Source organism: Mobula birostris, chromosome 18 (genome assembly GCF_030028105.1).
Source record: "Mobula birostris isolate sMobBir1 chromosome 18, sMobBir1.hap1, whole genome shotgun sequence".
NCBI classification, from domain to species: domain Eukaryota; kingdom Metazoa; phylum Chordata; class Chondrichthyes; order Myliobatiformes; family Myliobatidae; genus Mobula; species Mobula birostris.
This window is the reverse complement of record NC_092387.1, coordinates 20,170,962-20,187,840: the sequence shown is the minus strand read 5'-3', so window position 1 is coordinate 20,187,840 and position 16,879 is coordinate 20,170,962. Positions and strand designations below refer to the sequence as shown.

General features: G+C 43.4%; 1 protein-coding gene across 3 annotated transcripts in view; it reads right to left on the bottom strand.

Annotated features, from left to right (window-relative positions):
• alpk3a (alpha-kinase 3a) overlaps positions 1-16,879 on the bottom strand; it is a 79,813-nt gene that overhangs the window by 6,156 nt on the left and 56,778 nt on the right. For all 3 annotated transcript variants that reach the window (XM_072282341.1, XM_072282343.1, XM_072282342.1), the window contains exons 6-13: positions 13,565-15,698; positions 7,674-7,821; positions 7,289-7,416; positions 5,594-5,629; positions 5,218-5,492; positions 3,438-3,526; positions 3,125-3,342; positions 1,254-1,302 (exon numbers count right to left, since the gene is read on the bottom strand). In XM_072282341.1, coding sequence (XP_072138442.1) covers positions 1,254-1,302; positions 3,125-3,342; positions 3,438-3,526; positions 5,218-5,492; positions 5,594-5,629; positions 7,289-7,416; positions 7,674-7,821; positions 13,565-15,698 — 3,077 coding nt within the window. The remainder of the gene's footprint in view (positions 1-1,253; positions 1,303-3,124; positions 3,343-3,437; positions 3,527-5,217; positions 5,493-5,593; positions 5,630-7,288; positions 7,417-7,673; positions 7,822-13,564; positions 15,699-16,879) is intronic.

The window sequence follows — 16,879 nt, the reverse complement described above, 5'->3', positions numbered from 1 at the left end:
AAGCCCCACACTGTGGTTTCCGGTAAATTAGACCATCGACTAATCGGGGCAGCCACTTATTTTGGACAATCTTAAAGAATGAAACCTAATCAAGAAAATAGCTGGCATTCACTTCGCTTACTTGGGACACTATGTGGCTTAAATGGGACAGGAGACTGTGCCAAACTGTTTCTAACTAGTGTCAGTCACGTGCACTTACATAGCTTTTAGACACTACACTGTGCTTAGAGCAAACAGTTTTTAAATAGTGTCAGTTGTGTGTGTTTGTATTATGTACAAACAAGAGAAAATCTGCAGGTGCTGGAAATCCAAAGCAACACACACAAAATGCTGGAGGAACTCAACAGTCAAGGCAGCATCTAGGGAAAGGGCCAAAACCTTTTGTATTATGTTATCCATTTGGGCAGACGGATGCTGATTCAAAAGCAGTGATTTACGATAATTCTGTTTATTTAAATTTCAGACCCGTGCCAAGATGCCACAAGAAGATATGACAGTAACTGAAAAAGATTACCCTACTGGACCAAATTAACAGCCATCCACCTAACACCACTTATAATCGGCTGGCAGGGATAACTGGAGTGCCGAGATCTACAACTGCAGGCTTGACACACCAGCAACCATCATCAGCTTGAGCTAGCGACCACACAGGATGGCAGGAAATTTACTGTTGGATTGCAGGAAGGCATTGGAAGCAGATAATTATCTGCACTAAGGGTCTGCACTGATTTTGTTCATTTACAGTCAATCAAAAGAAAACAGCAGCATACACTGGATGAATTCCTCTGTCGATAATTATTAAGAACTGGTACCTAGTACTATAGTACTATTGGTAGTGTTCTAATTTGTTCTGTATTTGATTTAAATACATGATTTGTTACTCAGTTAAATAGTAGTTTGCCTTTTTTTAATATACCTTTTAACTATTTCCATGAAACTTTGGCTAATTAGGACCTGCTTGTTTGGGCCAAAATGATGTGTCCCAATTAACCAGAAACTACAGTATCTGTTGCAATGCATCTTTGGTGCTGCAGATGGCTTACCAGTTCTACTCTCAAAATTGAAATTCCATCAACTTGATAATCAGAAGTGTTTGCAATGGAAGCAAATTATAATTAATATGCAAATTAATATAATTATAAGTGGAAGAATGCATGCATAAAGTCACACATGGACTGAACCAGATTGAACTTCTGGAAAAGAAGCCTTTTATGGTGTTTGTCTGTGCTGGATGAATTATAACCTGGACTTACCCTTTGGAATTAGTTGCAATCTGCACACCTGTAATCTTCAGTCCCACTCCTGTGTAGATAAGCAAACAGGTGGAAAAGTTCAATGAGAAAATAATAATAGCTTAATGCTATCAAAATGACTTGGGTCTCACTCGAGGCACGATGGGCCCTCGGACAGGACTGCTGCCTAGTGATGAGGCCTCACTCCAGATCTCCAGTGCTCCCTATGTGGAATTAACAGTCTCCCTGTGAATATATTTTCCATCCTTCAGGTGCTCCAGTTTCCTGCCACCCCCAAAGACCTGCAGTTTTGTACGTTAATTGGAGAATAGAATGTGATTGGTGTATGTCTAATGTCAATGGGGATTTGATGGATGGCAGGGTCTCAATGGGCCAAAGGGCACGTTACCAGAACATGCAACTCCTTGGCTTTGAGCAGAAGGAATACCCAGTCCCCAACTCTGCACTTCCCATCCACCATTTTACCTTCACAGTAATGAATCTTTACAAACTTTGGAGTTGAGCAACCTGTGAAGAATTCTGTCCCTTAAGGTGCCTCATTTCCAGGGCACAGACACTTAGGAATTAGTCAGGGTGTCACAGAGTAACACACCACAGGACCAGGTCCACTAGACACTCAAGTACGCTCATCCCACTCCAGCCCGTTTTATTCTCTCCTCCATTCCATCCTTTGCCTATATACAGTGGCAGTTTAGTGATCCTTTGCCCAACCAAGTGCAGAACTTCACTTAGCTCAATGTTACTGCTTTTCCTCGAGTACAAAGAGGGGTGTGCTTTATTAAGTAGATTTTCTAGCTGGTGGGATGACTTGGACTACTGAGGAATGGGCTAGCAAATGATGTTAAATCTAACAGGGATTTACACAGCCAGAATCTCACCAGGAACTGCATGGGCAGAGGAACCATTTCATCAGCTTCTCCTAACCACTGCAAGAGCTTCCGACTGCCAGTGACCTCAGACATGGTAATACAGCTACTTTATCACGAGGGTGCTCAGTTGCAGGAAAAGTCTCCAAGAAGGATCAAGCACACAAGAACGTATGCAGCACAATGTAAGAGAGCTCAGAAATACGTTGATACCCTGCATCCACAAAACTGAGGCACACCCACAGCCTTGCACCAACGCAGCAAGGTAACCTCCACAGCTACTTTTATCTCCTGGTAACAGTCACACAGCCCTTTATTTTATTTGGCGATTTATCATCATCTTCATTGAAAAGGGAAGGTTGCTGGTGAACCTCGGGTAGCAGTAATGTACAGTTCAGGCTGCATGATTGATTGCTGTGTGCTTTCAGTGCAGTGAAGGAGTGCAGTCTTAATATACAGATATACAAGACCATAAGACATTGGAGCAGATATTGGCCCATTGAGTCTGCTCCACCATTTGATCACGGCTGATATATTATTCCCTCTCAACCCCATTCTCCTACATTCGCCCCATAGCCTTTGACACCCTAATTAAGAACCTATCAACCCCTCATTAAATATACCCAATCACTTGGCCTCCACAGCCATCTATAGTAATGAATTCTATAGATCCAATACCCTCTCTCACTACTGGAAACATTTCTGTCACATCCATTTTATTCAACCCTATCCATATACCGTAGATGCATTAACAATGGGGCTTGACTCATGTTGGCAAATGGTACAAATTCCCAGCCGTGGGTACCTCCCTTTCTGGCTCTGCTTCACGGCCAATATTTTACCTTTATAAAGTAACTACAGAGGGGCAAAAATGGAGTGTAACACCCTCTGAGGAATTCCATCTCTGGAAGTACCTTCTTCATTACAGAGCTAGTCTTTCTCAAGTCTACAGAGGTACTTCATGCAAAATCCCTTCAGTCCTACAAGGTGTAACTGTTATCCTACCTTGCAAGTCAGTCACTAGCAAGTTGCTGTTTGTCCATTGGTAAATCCAGTGTTGAAAGGTGAGGCACTTCTGTTCAATTTCAGAGGCAGACTCATCTACCACGTTCTTACTCTTGTCTTCCATAGAATACTTCATGAATTGCCCAGCCAAGTCCCTCTCAATGGTTGCATAAGGTATGTTGTTGGCAGGCCGATAGAGCAAGTGCAATGGAATTACCCTAGGAACACAAATCCAGGTGAGGCATAAAGAACCATCTTCTGAAAAGACCAGACTATAGTAATGAGAGGATTAGATATGAGGCAAAACACTTACTCTGGCACTGAACCAAACCCATCGACTGCCCGAGTTTCAGCTGCAAATATTTTACTGTATTCTCTTGCTGTATTTTGAAGTTTACATTCCTGTAAATTAAAAAAAAGTTGCTTATAAATTCAGATGTTATCATAATCTCCTACATTGAGAGCCCCAGGAATATTGCCATTATTATTGGAATGACAACCAGAACTACTGGCATTACTCTCACCCAAACATCCTCAATCAGTAACACTCGTTCTTCTTCAGCAATCACTTAAGATCAAGGGTGAATGGCTTTCTCTGTCGTTCTCAGGTGGCTGAAGTGATAGATATGGGAACTGCAAACTCTTCTGTGGACGGGGCAGGAGGTGGTGGGTGGGAGGTTACCAGGTGGATGGGCCATTTGTGAGGAACATTCCTTCCTCAACTTGTGCAGAGCCTCTACATACTCCCAGTGGATGGCCCCCGAGTCCCTAACACAAAACCAAAGCTTTTCCTCTTCTCCACTGGTCAGAGGTTCCCTGGAGTCAGTGGAGGTACTGTAATTCATCAAGGAAACTTTGATCATATCCTTCAGTCTTTTCCTCTGTCTGCCAGGTAATCTTTTCCCATAACAGATCTCAGATAGAGGTTCTGGTTCAGGAGTTTGGTATCAAAATCTAACAGCATACTTTCACCAGGACAGCTCAGATACTGTGAGGAAGGTCACAAGATCCTACAATAACTTCCAAGGAGGAAGGCAAGACCTACAGTAATTGAGTTACTTTCACTCTGCATTATTTTGATTCACTAGGGCAAGGTGTACTCCTCAGGAAGTCACTGACGGAAGCAGTGATCCCCTTGAATAGTAACTACCAGTCTGAGACTACCATATCCTCCCGACATTTAAATATTATTAATTTGTTTATATTAGCCACTTCATTCACTCAAATGAGATTTCTACTTAGTGAGTGCAAATGTCACATGGAAAAGATGGTGGTGGGGAGTAGAACATGAAGGAGCTAATTAACTTGGGTTAGTAATTGCTATGAACATAGGACATTAGGAGCGAGGTTAGGGCACCAAGTCCTTCCGAATCTAACCAGCTTTTCACTATAACCATTTCCTTTTCAGTACCAATTTCCTGTAGCTCTCAATCCCCTGCTGTTTCAAAAGCGCAATCTTATGGGAGAACATGACCAACGACCTAGCCTCCACAGCCAAGCAGGGTAGAGAATTTCAGCATTTCACCATCCTGAGAAGAGGAATAGCTGGCCTTGCCAACCATCTCCCCAACTAGTCAATGAAGAATTTCTTGAATACTGCCCCACGAAACTCACAAATGCCACCAGATGAAGGCTTGGATAGAACGGATGTAGAGAAGATATTTCCATAAGTAGGAGAATCTAGGCACATCCTCAGAATAAAGAGATATCCTTTTAAAACAGCGATGAGGAGGAATTTATTCAGCCAGAGATGGTAAAGCTGAGGAATTTGCTGCTATAGAGGGCCATGCAGGCCAAGTCACTGAGTGTACTTAAGGCAGAGATTGATATATTCTTGACTGGTGAGTGTGGGTTAAGGGTTATGGTGGGAGAATTGAGTTGAAAAGAAATCAGCCACAATTGAATGGCAGGGCAGACTTAGTGGGTTTCTGCTTCTATATATTATTGTCCTTCAACTTCCTGACCCCTCAGTTTCCAGAAAGCCAATACCAACCCATCAAGGTTGATGAGGAAGTAAAGAAAACCATCCATAGACATTGCAACAGAATCATTTCTGATATAACTAACAAACTCAATCAAAGTGCATGACTTACTTGCATAGTGAGATTGTGGTTGCTTTCAATAAGGCCACTCTCATGCTTGGTCCCATAAGAAATGTAGTTTCGCACTTTGACAATACAAGTAGCACCAGATTCGAATATCGGCTCTAATCCATAGATAACCTTCACCCGGCTCGCTTTACGCCGAAATCCGTTGCCAACGTAAAGGTCCTTTGTCATAATTCTGCCAAAGAGTTTGTTGCCCCAGAAACCTGTGTCAGTTAAACCTTTGGTGATTGGCATGGGGGTCATCTCAATTTCCTCACCCACTGAAACACAGACCCAAGGCAACGCAGGCACATTAGATTATAAGCAACAGTGAGGAGGAGATAAAGAAACTCAGTGAGGTAAATCGAAGCATGAATCTTACCTTCAATTTCTTCTCTTGAAATAAATCCACTCAATGCTGCAGCAACGATAAGAGATTTTAATATGCATACAAAAACAAAACAAACAACAGCAGCATATCTTACCAGGGTAGTTTTGAGGATGGACATAAAGTCCTAGAACAATTTAAACTAGCTCAGAGGAAATCAAGATCTAATCAAGTTATTTTTTTTCATTAATTCTGCACTATTTTGATACAATAGGTTAAGGTGCAGTCCTCAGGAAGTCACTGATGGGAGCAAAGGTCTTCACTATTCACAGCAGCACTCTGAGGAAGAAGTGTCATTATCAAACACTCAGTGGCCACTTTATTAGGTTCACCTATACACTTGGCTGTTAATGCAAATATCTAACAGCCTATTACGTGGCAGCAGCTCAATGCATGAAAGCATGCAGACATGGTCAGGCGGTTCAGTTAAGCATACAAGGTTGAAAAAGGTCAAATGGAGGCTTCACTAATATTTTGGGGAGTTGATAGTTTTCATTTTAAAACTTTATTGAGTTATCGGAGTGACTTTTATTCACAGTAACACACACAAAATGCTGGAGGAACTCAGCAGGCCAGGCAACATCTGTGGAAAAGAGTAAACAGTTGACATTTCTGGCTGAGACCCTTCAACGGGACAGTACTCTTCTCCATAGATGCTGCCTGGCCTGCTGAGCTCCTCTAGCATTTTGTGTGTGTTACGTGGATTTCCAGCATCTGTTGATTTTCTCTTGTTTGTGATTTATGAGTTACAATCCGTAGTGCCTTTTGGGATAATCTAGTTTTCATTTAATAAAGAACCAGTAGGGGTTTTATTGCCCAACTCTCTACACCACACTCCAGTCCAGCTGGTGGCAGTAATGCACCTTCAAGTTGGGCTGCCAAACACCATTAAAAGTCAGAAGAAGAAGAAATTCATTTGTTGTTCAGACTAAACATCAGAAAGAGGGAGAAATGTGATCTACGTGACTGACCATGGAATGATTGTTGGTGCCAGATGGGATGGTGTAATTATCTCAGAAACTGCTGATCTCCTGGGATTTTTACATAGAATAGTCTCTAGAGAGTTTGCAGAGAATGGTGCGAAAAGCAAAACATCCAGTGAGCAGCAGTTCTAAGGGCCTGATAGAAGAGGGGAGAAGAGAGAATGACGGGAGTGGGAGGGGCCTTTGATTCTGTTGGCTGTTTTACCGAGGCAGTGAGAAGTACAGGCAGAGTCCACGAAGGGAAGGCTGGTTTCTGCGACGTGCTGAGCCTAGTCCGCAACTCTCTTGCAGTCTCAGCCATACCAAGCCATGATGCAGCAGGAAAGGTTGTTTTCTAAGATGCACCCAAAAAAATCAGTGAGGGTCAAAGGGAATGTGCCCAGTTTCATTAACCTTCTGAGGAAATAAAGGCCGGTGATCTTCATTAGTGTCATCAGTCTATCAGACTTTTGGTTCACCAATAATGGTGCTGTACCCTAATAACAGATTTTTATAAAATCGCTGTAATGTCCAAGACAGAGAAGATGATAAACATACTATCACAGGTCAAAAGAATCTTTTATCTGCCCCTTTGTGCCTTAATCCGCTCTCTGAAAGAATACAGCAATTCTTATTACATTTAGGTTCTTAACTATGACAAACCCATCCCCAGTCCCTCCAAAAAACCATTGGAAGCTTTACAAATCAATCTAACATCTCCACTTACTTTCATTGCTCAAGAGGAAATCGGTAGCATCCGAACCATATTCGTTTTCCATGACACACCTGTAAACACCACAGTCCTTCGCTGAAGCCTCAGCAATTGCCAATGACACCTGACTCTCATCACCAGCGCTGGAAAAAATCCACCAAGAAAGGAAAATAAATATTAGCCAAATCCAAGCAGTTCCAAGCATTACCACCAGTGGAACTAGGCTTTTTCACCGCACCTTGCAAGAGTCCACTGCCAAACACGAGACATTGCCCCAAAATCTTTAAAGAGTTGCCTACAGTATTTCCCAGATGAAACTACAATAAGGAACCAATCCACTTGAAACAAATAAATCTATCACTGGGTCCCAGTGCACAGGAGCAAAGCTGGTGATGGCTACCTTCGCTTCAGCTTGTTCAAGTGAAGTCCATCTTTGTCCCATCTGATGGTGGAGTCACTCAGCACATTAAAGAACTGGCACCAAAGCTTCAGGTTCCCAGAAGCATCTGAAAATTGCTCAGCTCTGATCTTTCGAATCACCTGTGGAGCTAAAGATGGTAAAATAAGAGAGTTGGTCACGGTGGTACAGAGAAGCACCAGTAAATGGTGGTCACTGATACAGTAGCAGCTCAAGCAGAATATGCTGTAAGTTACTTTTCAAGGATGGATATACTGTGCTGTACACTGGGAGTGAGAAAGAGAGAAAGCCATGATTTACAAGAAGTCCCTCTTTCTGACTGGATTGTCAAACCTTTCTTAGGTCACCACAGTGTACTTCTTTCACATAGTCCAGCTGGCTTCTTTAAAAATAAACCATAGCTTTAACATCAAGTTACTTTACAATTCATTAACAATGATTATTACAGAAATGGAATATGTCTTAAGGGACACAAGAATTAGTGGCTCAATTATTCACCTTAGCTTATCTATGTGCAAAAATAATACATTATCATCTTCATCCAAGTTACTGTACCCTCTGTGTGGGCTTTTATTCACTAAACATGACAATGATAGTTTACTTCCCTAGTACTGTGACCTACCTAATCCCCATAACATATAACCATATTAGATGCTACCTGACCAGCTGAGTATTTTCATCATTTTTGTTTCGATTTCAGCAACCTCAGTTTTAATTTTTTTTAATTTTCACTATTAATATCTTATTTTTCTAGAAATAGCTACCCACCATTCTGAATATTCTGTTTATTTCCATTTTTTTTATTGTATCTTCAACATAACAAAACATCTCAAGCAATTCTTTGGAGTGTCAAAGTGCAAGACAGAGTCATATGCATTCAGTAGCCACGTTATCAGGCAACTTCCACACCTAACAAAGTGGTCACTGAGTGTATGGTCGTGGAGTTCTGCTGCTGTAAACTCAACCACTTCAAGGTTCAATGTTTTGTGCATTCAGAAATGTCCTTCTGCACACGGCTGTTGTAAAGTGTGCTTATTTGAGTTACTGTCACCTTCCTGTCAGCTTGAACCAGTCTGGCCATTCTCCTCTGATCTGTCTCACTAACAAGACATTTTCACCCACAGAACTGCCACTCGCTGGGTGTTCTTTTGCTTATCGCATCATTCTCCGTAAACTCTACACACTGTTGCACATGAAAATCCCAGGATATCAGCAGTTTCTGAGGTACTCAAACTAATCTGTCTGACACCAACGACCATTTGGCAGTCAAAGTAATTAAATCACATTTCTTCCCCATTCTGATGGGTCAGTCTGAAAGTGCAACTGAACCGATGCATACTTTCCTACATTGTGTTGCTGCCGCATGATCGGCTGATTAGACATTTGTGATAACGAGTAGGTGTACGAGTGTTTGATAATGACACTTCCTCCTCAGAGTGCTGCTGTGAAGAATGAGCACCTCTGCTCCCATCAGGAACTTCCTGAGGAAGACAATGACCAAAAGCTTGATAAGTAACATCTTTGAAAGAGAATGGAGATGGTTATGAGTGACGTCCACACATTGTCACCCATCTGATTAGAGCTATTCCTACAAATATATTACAGGGAGTTAAGCCGGATATAATTCACTCAGTAGGTGATGCAGGAACCAGCATTATCTAGATTTTGAGAGACCTATCGGAGGTGTTATGAAGTGGGGACTCTGAACATGTTAGGTTAAGAGTCATTGAGAGCGACAGCACAGAAACAGGCCCTGCAGCACACAGAGTCCATGCGCACTGTCAACCATCCTTTACACTAACCCTACGTCAGTCCTGTTTTTAATCTCCCCTTCATTTTCAGCACCTCCCCCCCATCTCCCAGATTCTACCCCTTACCTCCATACTAGGAGAAATTTACAGCAGCAAATTAACCCTCCAACCTGCACGTCTTTAGGATATGGGGGGAAAGGGGAGCACCCGAGGGAACCACACATGGTCGATGGAAGAGAGAACAAAAGTGGCACACAAGGTCGAGACTGAACCACGTCTCTGGCCCTGTGAAGCAGCAGCTCTGATAACTGCACCACTGTTCTTTCTGAAATGAATACTGCGAGCCGACGTGGGTCAGGGAGCTACACAGCCAATAAACATCATTCTAGCTCAAAAGAGTGATGAGTTATTACTTGGGCACCAATATGGTTGGTGGATAACGAGTGGGCAGACGGTTGAACGTTGGCCCCAATACAAAAGGTTTCATTTTGTACTTCCCAGAAAAGCAGGAACATATTTCAAAGGGCAGGGATAAAATATCACTCCTTTACAGAATTAATGAAAGACCTACCTAGGTTCTATACCTCAACCCCAAACTTCACAGGGAATGTAGTTAAACAGATGTACAGTATGTATTATTTACAGAAATAAAAGCACATTGGATAAGCAGCTTTAGCCAATTCATTGGTCCACACAACCTTTTGGGTCTTTGAGTCATACAGCACTACAGCACAGAAGCAGGCTCTTCCGCCCATCGAGTCTATGCTGAACCATTAATCTACCTAGTCCTATCAATGTGCACACGCACCACAGCCCTTCATAACCTCCCATCCATGTACCTATCCAGGTTTTCTCTTAATGTTGAAATCGAGCTCTTGCGCTGGCTGCTTGTTCCACACTCTCACCACCCTCTAAGTGAAGAAGCTCCCCTTCATGTTCCCCCTAAACATTTCACCTTTCACTCTAAACCCATGAGCTCTAGTTCTAGTCGCACCCAACCTCAATGGAAAAAGCCTGTTTGCACCTATCCTATCTATACCCCTCATAATTTTGTACACCGCTCTCAAATCTCCCACCATTTTATTTTTATTTACTTATTTAGAGTAGGTCCTTCCAGCCCTTCAAATCGCACCACCTAGCAACATCCAACCACCTCAATTTAACCCCAATGTAATCACGGGACAATGACCAATTAACCTACCCGTAATGTGTTTGAACAGTGGGAACAAACCATAGGACCGGGGGAAAATCCACGCACTCCACAGGGAGGACATACAGAGACTCCTTATAGAGGACGCCAGAGTTGAACTCTGAACTCTGGTTCCCGAAGCTGTCATAGCGCCGTATGAACCACAATGCTGCCATGGTGCCCATTTTCCTGTGCTCCAAGGAATAAATTCCTAACCTATTCAACTTTTCCTTATCCTCAGATCCTCAAGTCCTGGCAACATCCTTATAAATTTTCTCTGCACTCTTTCAATCTTATTGATACCTTTCCTGTAGGTGGGCGACCACAACTGAACATAATACTCAAAACTAGGCCTCACTAACATCTTATACAACTTCAACAGAACATCCCAATTCCTGTACTCAGTACTTTATTTATGAAGGCTCGCTTTCCGAACTTATCTACCTATGACACCGCTTTTAAGGAATTTTATGGGTCTGTATTCTAGGATCAATCTATTCTACCACATTCCTCAGTGCCCTGCTGCTTACAATGTAAGCTCTACTCTGGTTTGTCTTCCTAAAGTGCAACACTTCACACTTGTCTACATTAAATTCCATCTGCTATTTTTCAGCTCATTTTTCCAGGCTGATCCAGATCCAGTTGCAATCTTTGATAACTTTCCTCATTGTCCATTATAGCCCCAATCTCGGTGTCATCCACAGATCTGCTGATCCACTTTACTACATTATCACCCATATAGCTGACAAACGCATTTTAAAATACCCATCTAAAATCCAACAATTTGAACAGAAAAATCCGTTAATTTCCTGTGATTAGTGTGGTCAAACATCACTGTGAGGCACAGTAAGTATTTTCCCGTCTCCCAGCCTCCAAATGACCCCAAATGATGCAAAAGGTCCAGACGATATTTTTAAATTGAGTCGAAGGATTGTACAGCACAAAATTGAGTCTTGTACATACCAACTGTGATTCCTACCTCCACTAGTCCTATTAGCCTGCAGTTTGCCTTTAAACCTTTCCAAGTACTTGTTCAAATACTTGTTGAACATTGTAATTATACCTGTTGCCACCATCTCCTCTGGCAACTTGTTCCAAATACCCACCATTCTCTGTATGTAAACTGTAACCTCTCAGATCTCACTTAAGCTTCTCCCTTCTCACTTCAGTTCTAGATCTCTTGTTTCAATAGGTTTCAATAGGTACATTTAATGTCAGAGAAATGTATACAATATACATCCCGAAATTCTTTTTCTTTTCAAACATCCACGAAAACAGAGGAATGCACCAAAGAATGAATGACAGTTAATGTTAGAACCACAAGTCCTTCCCAGCTCCCCCCTCCCACACATAAGCAGCAACAAGCGACAACACCCCCACCAGCAAAAAAGCATCTGCGCCCTCCACCGAGCACTCAAGCCTGCAGCAAAGCATCAATAAAGACACAGACTTGCAGTACCCCAAAGACTACTCGTTCACCCAATAATTCAACATACCACAGGCTCTCTCTCTCTCTCCCCCAATAAGAGAAAAAGGGATGTCCCCATTTCACAGCGAAAGGGGAGACAAAATAACTCACCAATTTATGTCTGTTGTGTCGCTTTTTCCAAGCTCTGTGCCCAAAGAACTCGGGTCTCTGAGCACACAGCCAGCTCGCTGCTTTCGATCTTCCAAGTATTCCGACACATCGGACGGCAACACCAACCTCCAGAGCCACGAAAATCTTGTGTCATGAGAAGGAATAGTCTGACTCTCTAACCTGCCTAACCACTCACAATTTTATAAATTCCTATTAGGCCATCCTCTCTGCCTCCTATATTGCAGTGAAAATAAATCCAGTTTATCTAATAATCTTCTTATAACTGCATTCCAGACAACATCTTGGTGAATCTCCTCTGCACACTTTTCTAACACATCCTTCATGTTGTGTGATGACTAGAATTATTCACAGTATCTCACGTGTAGTCAAACCAATGTTTTATACAACTACATCATGATGTCCTAACTCTGACATTCAATACTTCACTTTATGAAGACAAACATACCAAATGACTTCCTTACTACCTTATAACCTGTGTCACCATTTTCAGGGAGCTATGGACTTCCACCCCAAGGTCTCTCCGTACATCAGTACTTCCAAGGTCCTTACCACTTACTCCACACGTCCTACCAGAATTTTACTTCCAAAGTATACGACCTCACAGTTGTCTGGATTAAATTCCACCTGTTACATTTCCACCCAATTTTCCAGCTGACATATGACCTGTTAATCAGACCACATACATTCTCATCCAAGTCATTTCTATATCATGGAGCTAATCAATGAGGCACACCATTTCTTACAGACATTGGCAGAAAAACCCCAATCTGTCACTAATTTCTGCCTCTTATCCCAAAGCCACTTTTGGATCTGATTAGCCAGCGTTCCTCAAATCCCTCGTTCCTTAACCTTCTGGACCAGTTTACCATGTTGTACCCTATCAAAAGCCTTGCGAAAGCCCATGTAAACTACACCTACCATAGCCTTCACCAGTTTTCTTAGTTATGTGATCAAAAATAATCAGATTTGTGAAATATGATCTCCACCGTATAAAACCATACGGACTCCCCCTAATCAGTCTCTGTCTTTCCAAGTAACATAAATCCTGTCCGTTGGAAATTTCTCTATCAATTTCCCTACCACTAAGGTAAGGCTTGCTAGCCTATAGTTTCCTGTCTTATTTCTAATGTTCTATTTGAACAAGGCAGCAAAAGCAGCCACCCCCACCCCCCCAGTCTTCTGGTATCTCCACCAAGGCTAACAAAGATGCAAAAATGTCCATCAGAGCCCCTGCAATCTCGGCTCTTGTTTCCCTTAGCAACTTGGGCTGCCACGGGAATGGATCTTTGCAGCCCAGGCTAAATTTCCAGTAAAAGTTAGCTTGACCTCTTACCTTTCAAGAAGTTCTTTGTTGATTTGGTATCCTCTGTTTTCCCTCCACTTTTAGCAGAGTCCATGGCTGTCTCTGCTTTCTCTCCAGGGTCTTCGTAAAGCTTTGGTACCTCCAGTGTTGACATCTTCCGAGTTGTCGTTGGGGAATACCTCTCCAGCGGCGTGGTTTGCAGCACTGCTGGAGCCTGCAATAGCGCCACACTCCTTTTGGGAGTTAATGGGAACCGACTCTGTTCCTCCTCCTCCGAGTGGCTGATGCTCCCCTCAGCATGGACCTTCCGCCCTGCTGCTTCTTCTTTCTTTGGGTGCGTTGGCAAGCCCAGCACTTCTGAAGCGAGTCCTTCCAGTTCGTCCACTTGTTTGGACCTGGGCAGGAAGATCTTGCGGCGGGCTCCTGAGGCGAGCTCCTCTGGAGTGGCAGACGGGATGACAGGCAGCGCATCGCTGAGCTTCGCCTTGGCGCCCGAGCCTTGCACGATTTGTGCTGTGGGTGTGTCTTTCTTCACTGCCTTGTTATCCTCTATTCTCTCCTGCACTCCACTCTTCGCTGTTACACTGTCCACCACAATGGACGGCACTTGGCTTGGTTCTGCCACCGGCACAACTGGTATTATCTTTGCTGTCTGTAGAGCACTGCCGGGGGTTACATCTTCAGAACTTGGTGTTACAGTTTCCAGAGTGGGAACCGTTCCATTGCTGGGGGCAGATGACACTTCCAACAGCTTATTTCCATCTCCTACAATTTCCTCTACCCTGCTGCTTTCTTCTGCAGTGTCTACAGCACACTCGTGCGCAGTAACATCAGTTTTACTTTTTTCCAAAGCACCATGCTCTTCCTCTGGACTTGCAGGACTCTTAACTTCCAAGGTGACTGGAAGGGAAGATGAAGATGCCACCCCCAAGCTTGGATACTTTAATGCCTCAGTTTTACTTGGCTTGGTAGACTTTCCGGATGGTATCTCTGGGGCAGCTGGTTGAAGAGTTAACTTTGAATCACCAGCGTCGACCACAGTGACAGTGCTATCGTCTTCAGGGGCACGTGGGTGTACAACAGCAGAGACAGGGGCATCGACACTTAACTCTGACGGCGGTGTCACAATGATCACAGAGTCCATGTTAGGTTCTTCCGCGGTAGACAATAATGACCTAATGTTGAGTTCAACAGGATCAACGACTGTCTCTCCTGATGATGCATCCAATGCACTGTCTCCACCAGTAAGCTGGAGGTCTTCAGTGCTGGCCGGAAGCACACTTGCTGAAACGCGGGCAGCCTCTGTCTCCAACAGCAACTCCACACCAGTAGCTGGGGATTCAGAAACATCTGTACACTCTTTAATTGTGTCATCACTGCGCAAGTGCAAGGCAGGGATGGGTGGAATATCAGTACTTGCCTCTGGTTTCCCAGTGCTGGTGGCAGATATTTCACCCAATAGAAAACCAGGTATTTTCAAATAAGATAGGAATTTTTCCACCAAGTTAGAGCCAAAACCATCTGGCGATACTTCTCTTTGCCCCTCCTCCTTAGGTCCTGCATGCTCCACTTGATCGTCTTTCAACAATTTACCTTCAATCTCAGCAACCTCTTCCTCCTCAAACCCACAACTTGCATCGTCAGAAACCTCTTCAACAACGGGAACTGCCAAGCCAGTGGATGTGCTTTCAGGCTGCGAACCTGCAGCAACCTGTTGACCCACTGCCTCCTTTGATTTTGGGGGCACTTGATCTACAAGTACCGGCCCCTCTGGACAGGTTGGGGGGACAAGAATACTTTGGGAGTTATCAACAACAGGTGCAGCAGTGAGCTCCATTGCTTTAATATCAGTTGTGAGGTCCAAACTTTCCTGCTGGACAGTCTGTGTAGCAGCATCTATCCTCCGGACGGCTGGCTTTACCTCTTCATCACTCTGAGGTAGTGATATGTCTTCACCGTAACAGTCCCTTAGGTATGGCTCTGTCACCTTCAAGGTCAAGATCACTGGAGTAGGTTGCACGTCTGAGATGTCAGTTTGCTCAGGGCTGCTCGGGATATCCAATTTCTCCCACTCATCACTGAAGGCACCAACACTGGACTCACTGTCCACCCTCTCAGAGGCAGGCGAAGCATCGTGTTCTACCTGCTTCTCCAAGTCCAGCGTCTGAAAAACAGAGGAGATGAACCTTTAAATCAGCATCAAAAACTATGCCGCAAGATTTGTTAGGGAGTTCTGCTAGGGAAGAGTTGGTGAAGTTTTAACCAAGTTTTTTTAATTAAGAGTGGTTCAAATCTAACAAGGTTTTCTCTTCTGACTGTGGTCGGTACATTACAGCATCTGCAAAGCAAAAGCAATGGCATTGGGGTTGGTTTTACACTGAAGCAAAAGTGAGAAGGCTGAAAATTATAAATGTAAACTTGTGCACCCTCGCGTCAGTTAACTTCCAACAAATGACCCACCCGAGTGTCACTCACCTGCAGAATACAAAACTAACAGAATTTTAAGAAATTTAAGGAAGAAAGAAATCCTGCATTTCCTGCTTGTACCAAGCACAGTCCAAAACTCTTTACAGCTGATGAAGTATTTCTTTAGTCACAGCTGTAATACAGGCAACTAGAATATGTACAAGCAACTAGAAAATATGTTTTAATTATAGTGATTGATGGATTAACAAAGGCCAGGAGCTCGGGGATAGTCTTTCACAATTTGTGGATGTTTTAAGTCTACCTGAGGTGGGTCCATGTTAAGATGCTCAGTAAAAGACAGCGGTGCTGAGGAAATAAGGTTCTACACTAATCTTTGTGCCCAGTCCTCTGGCACAAAATGAAAGTCAACATATGCGTGTAATGTGCGTAATGAAAAACAGGAGTGGTGGGTTGAAAGAAGAGCGCTTACATTAGTTTTGGGATCGTGTGGTTGACTCAGAAGCCCGATGAAATGGCCTGCCAACTTCAGTGGTTCTTCCTTTACATTGAAAAAAAAGTGTTTAAAGCCCAGAGTCTAAGGCCTCAACTATGGTAACTATAGACACCCTGCTCTCACTTTCACAAAGCCCATCTCTGACAAATCTCCTCCATTTCCTGACCTCTGTATCTTCACCTGAGGGAACCATTAGGCCACTGACCCTTACAGGTTGACCAACCGCACCTTCTCCCATTCCACTTCCATTGAAGACTTCTTTCCTTGCTCCCAGAGTTTTCTCTCACATCTCTGTTGCTTAGTTTTTCATTGTGCCACTGGGGCTGCAACACACCTTCCCTCTGGTTCCCCCCCCCCCCTCCACCGCATCATTAACAGGACTCCCTGCATGGTAATTCCATTTCCTCACACCCACTCTAACCTCC